Source organism: Mus musculus, chromosome 7, assembly GCF_000001635.26.
Source record: "Mus musculus strain C57BL/6J chromosome 7, GRCm38.p6 C57BL/6J".
NCBI lineage: Eukaryota > Metazoa > Chordata > Mammalia > Rodentia > Muridae > Mus > Mus musculus.
In genome coordinates, this window is record NC_000073.6 from 25,760,653 (window position 1) to 25,772,500 (window position 11,848).

Consider the following 11,848-nt stretch of genomic DNA (forward strand, 5'->3'; position numbering starts at 1 on the left):
GAGTCAGAACTTGAGATGTTGTTGGGGGCTCAGTGTGTGTAATTGAGGGTTGGATTAAATTCTGAGGTGGGGTTAAGGAGAGTTTTAAAGGTCCTCACAGGCCGTCCAGACAGTCCACAGGCTGTTTCAGCCGATTTCCTTGACGCAGGTAGTCGTAAATCTCACTGTTCTCCACCCCTGGATAGGGAGTTTGGCCTCGGGTGGCGATCTCCCACATTGTCACACCGAAGGACCACTGTCGGAGTAGAGGAAGCGGGGTGAGAGGATCTCTCCTACACAAGGACACCTCCAACATGAGTTAAGACAAGCACTCAACACTTACGTGGACATTTGTCGACAGCGGCATCTATGGGTGTATCACAGTATGCACAGGGAGATTTTGACACAGGTACACGTACACACACACCCACACACACACACCCAGTAACTGACTTTGTAGGATGCAGAGGTATGCACACCTGTGTACACATTTGCATGATGTCACATGTCACCCTTCATGCCCACATTGTTGTACACATCCTATGGCATACTTGGTCACCACTGCTTCCTGAGTACCCATGCTGTTACCACGCAACCATAAGCCTATTTATGTCCTAGCCCTGCTCACATATTATTCATATATTCTCCAAACATGTCCTGGCCTCACAGACAACTTTGCAAGGATGCCCACAGGTCCCTGTGAGCCCTTCAGCTTCTTAGGCCTTGTCGCCCATGCTGTCATGATTACTTGCTCCTGGCCAGGGCACACATACCACATCGCTCTTGCTGGTGTAGACCCGATCTGCCAGACTCTCAATAGCAATCCACTTGACTGGCATCTTGGCAATGCGCCCTTGGCGGTAGTAATCCCCGTTGTAGATCTTCTTGGAGAGCCCGAAGTCTGCCACACACACGGACATGTTCTCATTCAGCCTGCCCCGGTTGGGAAAAGCAGTAAGGTCAGGACATGGCTCATCTCCACCAGGAAGCCTGCTGGGTCCACCTCCTGCCTGACCCCAGAGTCCTGCTGAGGGTGGAGCTCTGACTCCGAAACCCTTACCCCAGTCCCAGAGGGAAATGCTTTGCTTCTAGTTCCTGCTACAGTGAGTCTGGACAAAAGGGCTTCCAAAAGCTTTCTCAGCTTTGGCTTTTTATCAATCTTGAGATCTTTTCGAAACTCCAGAGTCCCTGTTCTGTTTTCTTGGATTTAAAAAATGTTTATTGTTTCAATTATGTTTAGGTGTGTGCCTGCCTGTGGGTATGTGCATGCGAGTGTGGGTACCCATGGAGGTCCGAAGTGTAGACTCTCCTTGGGGCTGGAGTTACAGGAGGCCGATGCGAACCGATGTGAACCGATGCTGTGGGTTCTGGGACATGAACTTGGAAACAAACAAACAAACAGCCAGGAATGATGGTGTGTACCTATAATATCAGCCCTTGGGAGACAGAGAAAAAAGAGTCGGAGTTGAAGTTCATCTTTCACTATATAGTAAGTTCAGTGCCATCCTGGGCTAGGTGAGACCCTGTCTCAAAAAAAAAAAAAAAAAAAAAATCAAACTTTGGAGGCTGCAGAGATGGCTCAGTAGCTAATTGCACTCGTTCTTGCAGAGAACCCGGGCTTGATTCCCAGCACCCACACAGCAGCTCACAAGTGTCTTTAACCCTGGTGCCCTCTTTTGGCCTCCTTGGCACTGCTCACGCATAATGCAGACATGTAGTCAAAACATCCATGCATATAAAATTAAAATAAATCTTTAAAAAAAAAATCAAGCCAAACCAGACAAAACAAACAAAGGACGAAAAAAAAAAAAAAAACTAACAAAGAAATCAAACAAAACCTTACACAATGTGTGTGTGTAGATCAGGGAGGGCAGAGACAATAACTACACAAGTGCATCCATATAGACAGTATCTATATCTTTTAAAAAGTCCAAGAAAGGCCAGGTGTGGCTGCACACATCTTTTACCCTAGCACTTGGGAGGCAGGGGCAGGAGTAACTCTGTGAGTACAAGGCCAGCTTGGTCTACATCGCAAGTTTCAGGACAGCCCAGGCTACACCCAAATAAACAACAATAAAGACCCCAGTGTAGGGCTTCTCTAGAAAGCCTTTCCAACCATCTCCTTGCTGGCCTTCTCTGGTGCTTTGGATATAAAGTGTCACCCCACAAAGGGGAACAGTCCCCTGAAGGCTTAATCCCCAGCGGGTGATGCTCTCCCTTGATGAGCTCACAGCAGAGCGGTCAGTACAAGGAGATGGGGGTCTAGCTGCAGGAAGTGGGCACTGGGAAGGTTCCTCTGATGGCTATATGTCTCTCTCTGCTTTCCTGCTCCCACGAGGTAAGCAGTGATACACCGCTCCGCTCTATCTCAGTCACGACGCCACACCTTCCCAGGAGTCCACCGCGATGGTGCCAGGTGACCGTGGTCTGGAATCTCTGAAACCCTGAGCCCAAATCAATCTTTCCTCTTCACTTGTTTCCCTCAGGTATTTTGTCACAGTCACAAAAAGGTGACTACCACACCTTTCTAACCTTGTCTGGAGGTCCAACCCTCCCAAAGGCTCCAGTTTCCCTTTCATCCTGGGGGTGGGGTGGGGGGTGGGGAAGAAGCTCCTTGCGGAAGGAGGGGCTTCCAGAGGGCTTGCCACTCACATGCAGTTCCTGGCAGCCAGGTCCCGATGTATGAATCTCTTGGTACTCAGGTACTCCATACCACTGGCAATGTCGGCCATGAACTTCACTAGCATCTGAGTGGGCAGGAACTGGAGGGACAAGGCCAGGAGAAGTGGTCAGAGTCAAACAAGGGCCTCCTTCCCTCCCTGTGTGTGTCTGGATCTACTCTGGTTTTCATGGCTTTGAGAACATCAACCCTTTTCTATAGCTACAGGGTCCTAGAAAACCTACTCCTCTCTGATTTGGGCTATTTCTCTAGCCTTTGATACCCATCTGAGCCAGGACCCCTTCCTGGGTTTCAGACCCTGGTCCATGCTAAGCCTTGGTTAGGAATTTGTTTCCTGCTTGCATCTCGAAGTATCTCCCCAGTCTCCTTCAAGGTCACCCTTTCAGTCAGGCCTTCCCTCCACCCCAATTAATTCCAAGGCCACCTTATCGTTCTTCTCTCCTTCTGCATTTTCTTCATAGCACTCACTGCTCTTGCTTATTCCTGTTAACTTATTTATTGCCTTGTCCACCCCTGCAATACAGGCCCCTCGAGAGCCAGCTAGAGGTCAGCCGTAGCCTTCCTTCGGCGCCTGCGCAGCTGCTAATTGTTCAGTGAATACTCATGGACCGGAAGAGTAGATGCCTCTCACCACTGGCTGGTCCCCGAGCCGGGAGTACAGGAGGAAACTGTGTAGGTCTCCGTGTTTCATGAAAGGCAAGATGACCACAGGTTCTGGGAAACCCTCTCTGTCAGAGCCCTGAAAACAGACGCCTGAGCCCCCCACCCCAGGAAGATCAGTTATTCTGGCTAGGCAGAAGAGGGGAACCCAACTCCGCTCCCAGACAGACTCAGCCTCCCCCTTTCCCACCCCCTCAAATCTAATCTCCACATTGTTTGGGAGGTAGATGGTAAGGATGAAACTTCGGAGAGGCCATTTCCCAGGGATGTTTCCGGAGCCCTCCTGGGGACCCTCAGCTATTTCTGGGAACAGGTCAGGGGTCGCATTCCAAGTTGAGGGAGCAAAAGAAGGGGAGCTTGCTGATCCTGAAGGAGAAGCGGGTAGGGAGCCAGGAAGTCTGATCTTTCTGGGCTCTGCGCTGGGCCTGGGAGAACATGCTCCTCCCTCACCAATGAGCCTCATGACGTTGGGGTGGTCAAATTCCTTCATGCAGACAGCTTCACTCAGGAAATCCTCCAGCTCTGATCTTGTGCAGATGGCAACTTAGGGGAGAAAGGGAGGTGAGTGACAAGGGTGGAAGGGGGAGGGAGGAAGGAGGAGGGAGAGGATTTCTTCTTCCCTCCTCCTCCAGTCTACTGCCATTCTTCACTACCACCACCACCACCACCATCATCATCATCATCATCCAAATTCATCAAATGTTATTACTGGATCTTAAGATGTCCTACGCACTGTTTTACTTGCATAGTTATTTTATCCTCAGTAAGTATAGTACACATGGTGCTAGCTTGTCTGCTTGTTTATGAAGGCCAGAAAGGGATGCTTGGGAAGACTTTCTAGAGAAGCCCTACACTGGTCTTGCAAATGCAATGCAGTCCCCTCGCTGGGAGAGTTTAGACAAGAGCTCTATTGGTGAGCTGTGTTCTCAGTTCCTCCATGGCAAATTCTAACCAAGCATTTTACTACTGAGCCATGCCCCCACCCCCTCACTGGGGGATTCTAGGCAGGGGCTCTACCACTGAGCCACACCCCCAGCCCCTCACTGGAGGATTCTAGGCAGGGGCTCTACCACTGAGCCACACCCCCAGCCCCTCACTGGGGGGATTCTAGGCAGGGCTCTACCACTGAGCCACACCCCAGCCCCTCACTGGGGGATTCTAGGCAGGGGCTCTACCACTAAGCCACACCCCCAGCCCCTCACTGGGGGATTCTAGGCAGGGGCTCTACCACTGAGGCACTTGGTTTTTTTTTTTTTTTGAAACAAGGAAGTTTATGAGTTGGAAGCCAGTTTTACACACATTATGCAATGTCTTATAATGAAAAAAAAAAGCAGTAGAAAGTAGCTCAGAGGGAGGGTATTTGTCTGACATGTACAAGGTTCTGGAGTCTCCAGAATCAACTTTCGACACCCCACCCCCACTCACAGGCACAAATACACACGTGCGCATGCCCACACACACATACACATGTGTGCACACACACATGCACAAACACACACACACACAGCAGCTTAATCTAGTACACAGAAGATGCTTAGTAATGAACACGCAAATGCATTGACGGCTCCGTAGCTCAGGCCCCAAAACTCAAAATTCACACAACATCATTGCTCTCTGCCCTCCAGCCCTAGCCTAACCCCGATAGGCTTTCCTTCCTGTAGGAAAAGGTCTTCTCCTTGATTCCTTATGCTGTTTAACTACTGACTGGCCTTTACCCTCTCTGATGAGATAGTTGCAATACATTATCAGTATGCATTACATGCCACCACTGGCACTTGGTGCTTTGTTTTATAATAGTCCTAAGAAATAGTGACATCATGAATGTTTTTTTCCAAGGAAGAAAGGAAGGCTTGGAGAGGTAAAGTCAGAGCTGATAATGCGAGTGGCTGGCTGTGCCTCATTCTGTCCTGCCCTCCTCAAAAAGTCATTTCCAAGTTCCCTTTCCTGCTAGCGTCTATCAGTGGCAGACATTGGTGAAAGAGAAGCCAGGATATCTCACCCTCTTTCCACTTCCATTGCCTTGGAACTGTTACATGTTCACCAGGTTTTTTTTTCTTTTTCTTTTTTGTTTTTGTTTCTTTGAGACAGGGTTTTTCTGTATAGCCCTGGCTGTCCTGGAACTCACTCTGTAGACCAGGCTGGTCTCGAACTCAGAAATCTGCCTGCCTTTGCTTCCCAAGTGCTGGGATTAAAGGTGTGTGCCACCACCGCCCAGCTGTTTGCCAGGTTTCTAACTCTCCCCTGGGAAGCCCTTGATTCTGTGTTCTCAGCTCCTTGCTGGCTATGGGCTCTGCCTACAGCTTCCTCCCTTTGCCCTTCAGCCTAGAGGTGGAAGTGACTTCCTGTTGTTGCTAATCTGTTTGTCTTGATGTTTCAGTTATTATTATGCTACCCCAACCTTCATTCAATGTGACAGCAATGTCCCTAAATTCAACTCCTATTCGAGTGTCTGGCACAGGCTCCATTTTCTCGCTGGGAACACTGGTACTTTCCGGAGCATAGAGAAGAGGCTTGGGTTAGGGACCGGGGCTGCTGCACATACTCACTTTTCATGGTCTTCACAGCGACCTTGAGGATGGAGTCATCCTGATTGAGCTGACCTTCCATCACAGCGCCAAATTCTCCTGGGGCAGGAAGAAGAAAGACATCTCAGAGGGGTCAGTGTTGCCTGCAGTTGGCTGAGAACTAGGGAGAGAGGAATCTTGGCATTTTGGTGGGTTATGCGCCTGTATGTGTACATGTGCCTGTGTGTGTATGTGTGTGTGTGTGTGTGTGTGTGTGTGCCTGTGCACATTCGTGGAGGTGTGCTGGAGTAACTCACCTTCTCCCAGGGTCTTCCCCAAGGCCACCTTATGCCGATCTACCATGACGTCTCGTAGTTTCTCCTTCAGCTCTTCACTGATGCCCAGACTGTTCACTGAGATGAGGCAGACGGAGCCGTGTGGCAGGGTTGATGATCAGGTAATGTGAACCAAGAAGGGCAGACCCACTGATGAGTCATTGAACTGTGTCTAGAGCACTCAACCCATCCCAGTTCCTGTAGCCTCCCAATGGGCTCCATAGAAGCAACTAGCCCCAGTCTCATTGTAGTGGGTACTCTAACTGGTCAGTGCCCTCTACTGCTTGTTAAACATAGTTCTTCAGAGTCTGGAGTTTACCCGCACAAAGAAATGGTCTTTCAAGAGATAGAAAGTCTAATTAGCTAATCACCCAGACTTGATAACTGCACACTATATACAAGTATCTAATTATCCCCCTGTATTTCAGAATCTGTACCCCATAAATATTATAATTATGTGATTACAAAATAAGAAAGGTAGGCATAGTATCACATTCCTCTAATCATCCCTTAGGGAGGAAAAGCAGGCAGATTGCTGGGAGCTTGAGGCCAGTGTGGGCTACATAAGGGGGCTGGTCTCAAAATATGTATCTTTAGCATTTGGTAAGCAGAGGCAGGCATATATATCTCTGTGAGTTTAAGACAAGGCTGGTCTACTTAATGGATTTGAGGTGGATGTGAGGGCTACATACTGAAATCCTGTCTCACCAAAAGCTACTACCACCTCCAAAACAAATCCATAATCTTCCTATAAGAAAATTATTAGGTACTGTAGAAGTCACTATATTCAATTTAGTTTAAAAAAAAAACCAGTCTTAATATGCAGCCTAACAGCCATATTACCAGCCCCTCATTGAGGGATTCTACACAGGGCTCTACCACTGAGCCACGCCCCACCCCCTCACTGGAGGATTCCAGACAAGTGTTCTATCACTGAGCATTGGGCTATATCCCCAGACCTCTTTTGAGACAGTCTCACTAAGTTACACAGGCTGGCCTGAACTCAATCTAGCCCAGGCCAGTCTCAAACTTTCAATTTTCCTGCTTTAGCCTGCCAGGATCTGCCACCCCCGTCCAGTTTAAGATGGCAGTTTGTTTTATTTTTAAACCTGTGTTTATATGTATGTATGGGTTTTTGCCTGCATGTATAGCTGTGTACCGTGTATATGCAGTACCCATGGAGGCCAGAAGATGACATCAGATACCACGGCACAGGCGTTAGTTATTGAAGGCTGTGAGTCACCATGTGGGTGCTAGGAATTGAACACAGGTCCTCTGAGAAAACAGCAAATGCTTTTAACCACTGAGCCATCTATCTCTCTAGCTCCTGACAATGGTTTTTAAAAACCCAGTGACATATAGGCATATGTTCTCTCAACCACAGAGTGTTAATGTCGTCACAGATCAGGGAGCCTGAGGGAAAGTCCCTTGAAAGTTTATAAAGAATGGGGGTGCAAAAGAGCAAGCAGCATCTTGGTACCACTGTGAAAATCATTTTGACCTCATGGATGTCCGGCTCAGCTCTCCAGAACCTCTTGGGACCAGGCTCATGCTGCGAGAATTGTGGCTTTGTATCACTTCAACAAATCACCATGGCCATCCAACTACTGTTTCCTTCTCTTCTTAAGTAAATGTCTTTCCCAGCCCTTCCCAGCATCCCGTGGGACACTGGCAGTCTGGGCTGTGTGCTAGATCTAGACTTAGATTTGTCCTTTTGCTCTCTGGATTTCAGTTTCCTCGGCTGGAAAACTGAGGGGCTTTTATGGGTGGTGGCCTTGGAGGATGACCTCAGCTGGGGCCTTCTGTGACTCTATCGTCTTATGGATCTACAGTTCTACGACCCTATGACTTTCAAAACTGAGAGCCTAGAGCCCTGAGTATATTGTTTTCCAGACCAAGATTGAATCTAGATTTCAATTGTTTCTAATGTTCTATAATTTCAAGAGGCCACTTCTGAGTGTGGCCACTAGGAATATCGACTTCAGGTTGTATATGGTGGCACACTCAAGTAATCCCAGGACGTGGGAATATGAAGCAAGAGGAGAGAGAGTTCAAGGGCAGTCTGAGCTGCCTAGTGAGGCAATGCCTTAAGGAACCAAGGGTTGACTGTATGACTCAGTGGTAGCCTGCTTGTCTTGCATATGCAAGGCCCTGTGTTGTAGCCCCAAGAAGGGAGAGGGAGGGAGGGAAAGATGGAGTGAGGGAGAGACAGTTTCAGACAGACAGGAGGGGAGAGAGAGGTTCAGAGCAAGTTGCTGGAGGTAGGATCACAACTTCAAGAGAACCTCGGTTACAAAGAAAGTTTAACGGTAGCCTGAAACTCTATCGCATAAAGAAAATAAAACCAGATAAACATGAACTCATAGGAAAACTGGCTGGGCTTAAATCTCCCATATCCATAATCTTGCAAGCTGTGTGGCATTAAGCAGGTTACTTAGTTGCTCTCTGCTACAGCTCCCTTTTCTTTGAAGGCAGGGTGATAACACAGCTCATGCCTTTGGGTTGTGAGGATCGAATGAGTAGATGTGTATAGAATGCTTAGAACAGTGCTCGTCGTGTGTGTGTGTGTGTGTGTGTGTGTGTGTGTGTGTGTGTGTGTAGGGACTGTCACACCATTGTCATTGTCGGTGTCATCATAATTGCCTAACAATATCATCCATCATCATCTTCTTCATCGGTATCATCATTAAACATTATCCCAAGATGTTCTGGCTCTTAGATTTGTTGTTCTGAAGATTTAGTGTGTCTGGGATTCAAACTGTCCTGGCCAGCACCCAGGAAGTGGAGACAGAAAGGTTGCAAGTTTGTAGCTAGCTTCGTCTATAGTTCCTGCTAGTGGAAGATGGAGGCAAGAGACGGCAGTCCAGCCTGGGCTTGATCTCAAAACAAACAAACAAAACCCCAAATCCTTATTGGTTGTGGTTAATTTCAACCTGACAATATCTAGAATTGCATAGGCAACAGGCCTCTGCGCACGTCTTGGAGGGAGTTTCTGAATTAGACACTAAGGTGGGAAGGCCCACCTTAACTGTGGTCTGCAGCATTTCGTGGCCTCGGGTTCTGGACTGAACAGAAAGGAGAAAGCAAGCTGAGCCAGGCATTTGTCTCGCTGGGCTTCCTGACTGCACACAGGAATTGACCAGCCACCTAACACAGCCTTTCTTCGTCAGGCTGGACTAGTCCTGCCCTCAAACACTGAGCCAAAATTAACCCTTTCTTCTTGAAGCTGTTTTTTGTCCTCAGTGCTGAGAATGCACAACACCCTATCGTCTACTGTTCTAAGGCTGTGTGTGGTGCAAGCCTCACAGTGCCTAGAGCCTGAGGCTCTCAGAAACTGTTGGCTTATGCATCTGCAGAAGCTCAGACTCGGCTACTGGGGCCCACTTCTCTGTTTGGAGTTCACTTACAGGTGGCTTCAGTGGTCCGCCGGCTGTAGGACTTTCGGACACGGTACCTGACTACCAGTTCACCTCTTTCCACGGTTGGCTCAAACACCTCCCTAGGGGTTGAAGGGAGAAGGTGAGGGATGAACAGAACCACGTGGAACCCTGTCCTTCTAGTGGGCACTGAAGCAAGCACCAGTGCATTCCCCAGCTGTGCAGCTTGCTCTCCTCTTCAGTGCATGCTGAGCACATCTGGTGCTGAGCACATCTGGAATTAGCACTCCCTGCCTTCCATCATCTCTTCAGGTCTCCTCATCCTCAGACTGCCCACATACACACACACACACACACACACACACACACACACACACACACACACACGCACAACCTCCTCATTGGTCTTCCATGACTTCAGCTTCCCCGATGAGTTCTCACTCACCCATATCGAGTCTCCTTCTTCCTCCGATGGACAAGGAACAGGGCCAAGATGAGGACGCAGGCGGCAGCCACAAGTGCTCCCAGCAGTACATACCACCAAGGCCACGAGAAGGCGCGAGGTGGGGGTTCACTCACTGTCAGAGGGTATGGGGGACAGATCACACAGCTAAGCCCCCTGGATCCAGTTCCCTGGGGCCCAAGTGGGAGTGACATGGGAGGGAGACAGGAGTGTGACCTGGGTGGAAAGGGAAGGTGAGGTGTGTGTATATAGGGGGCATGAACATACAGGGAGGGGATAGACGAGTGTGGGAGAGAGCTAGTAATGGTGCAGGGGAGACAGTGGCAGGATAACTGTGCAGAGAAGTGACCTAGGTGTGGAATGACCAGTGAGTGAGGGAGAGAATTCACATAGTGCAGAAGGTGCATGGAGCACATGCATGGAGCACAAGGCTGAGGAACAATAAACTAAGGAATATCTTTTAGGAGTGCTCAAGGAGGCGAGGACAAACACACGTGCATAAGGGAAGTGTGTGTGCACGCGGGCACTAGCAAGCATGAGCACAAAGAATGGGGTGGCCATTGGAGGAACTTGGGCACAACACAAAGGAGAAATGTCCAGTTTGTTTTGTTTTGTTTTGTTTTGTTTTGTTTTAGGGAGGGTCAAATAAACCCCAGGCTAGTCTCGGACTTAGTATGCAGCCAAAGATGTCTTGAACTTCTGATCCTACTGCTTCCACCTCCTGAGTGCTCGGATTACAGTGATGCATCATTGTGACTGGCTTATGGAGTGCTGGACCAGGGCCTCCTGCATGCCAGGCAAGCACTCTCTACCAGCTGAGCTACATCTCCAGCCTCCCTCCCCGCTCCTCTTTCTTTTTAGAGTCAAGGTTTTTTGCAGCTCAGGGTGGCTTGAACGAATTCTTCTGCCTCCATAGCCTTCCCATGTGCTGGGGTTGCAAGTGTGCACCAACCATGCAGGCTGTCAGCAGTGATCTTTAGGGATGTGATTGAGCATGCAACAAGTGTGCAATGAACATGCAACATACGTGAACTAAGCATGAGCTGGCAAGTGAGGCGCACAGGAAGGGCACGGGGGAGTATAGGAAAGGACAGGTGTAGAGAAAGGAGGGACCGACTATGGTTGGTCATGTGAGTGTGCTAAGAGTACAAGGAGGTAGGTGTGTGCGTGTGTCTATCTGTGTGTGTTTGTGTGTGTCTGTATGTGTTTGTGTGTGTCTCTGTATGTGTCTGTCTAGGCATGTGTCTGTGTGTCTCTGTGTATGTGTCTAGGCATGTGTACGTGTCTGTGTGTGTCTGTGTGTGTGTCTATCTAGGCATGTGTCTGTGTGTGTATCTGTGTATGTGTCTGTATAGGCATGTGTCTGTGTCTCTCTGTGTATGTGTATCTTTGTGTGTCTGTCTGTCAGTGTCTGTGTGTGTCTGTTTAGGCATGTGTCTGTGTGTGTATCTGTGTGTGTGTGTCTGTGTGTGTGTCTGTCTAGGCATGTGTCTGTGTGTCTGTGTATTCGTGAGAGTGGAGCATGTGCTGGGCATGTGTGAGGAAGGAAGGGCTGTCTTGGGGCATGAGAGGAGGGCTGAGGACATAGAAGGAGGAGGCATGTAAAGAGCACTGAAAGCAGTGAGCTGGGTTCTAAGTGGTGGCTCTGCAGCGTTAGGAGGGTGCCATGGAAGTGGAAGAAGGTTTGAGAATTGCTGAAGAAATATTTGAAAAAGAGAATCTCTCTCCTTCCTTCTCTTCCCTTTTCTTCCTTTCTTGCATCCTTCCCTCCTCTTCCCTCTCCCTTCCTCCCATTGATCTGTCTATTCATCTCTTATACATTCCATCTATCCATTGGCCTATCTCTATAT

At 48.8% G+C, this 11,848-nt stretch overlaps 1 protein-coding gene across 7 annotated transcripts in view; it reads right to left on the reverse strand.

Moving 5' to 3' along the window:
* The window catches only part of Axl (AXL receptor tyrosine kinase), a 32,425-nt gene that overhangs the window by 4,153 nt on the left and 16,424 nt on the right, over positions 1-11,848 (reverse strand). For all 7 annotated transcript variants that reach the window (NM_001190975.1, NM_001190974.1, NM_009465.4 and 4 more), the window contains 9 exons: positions 9,981-10,113; positions 9,566-9,657; positions 6,141-6,236; positions 5,866-5,943; positions 3,770-3,862; positions 3,291-3,412; positions 2,632-2,741; positions 753-912; positions 99-235 (listed from right to left, as the gene is read on the reverse strand). In NM_001190975.1, the coding sequence (NP_001177904.1) occupies positions 99-235; positions 753-912; positions 2,632-2,741; positions 3,291-3,412; positions 3,770-3,862; positions 5,866-5,943; positions 6,141-6,236; positions 9,566-9,657; positions 9,981-10,113 (1,021 nt within the window). The remainder of the gene's footprint in view (positions 1-98; positions 236-752; positions 913-2,631; positions 2,742-3,290; positions 3,413-3,769; positions 3,863-5,865; positions 5,944-6,140; positions 6,237-9,565; positions 9,658-9,980; positions 10,114-11,848) is intronic.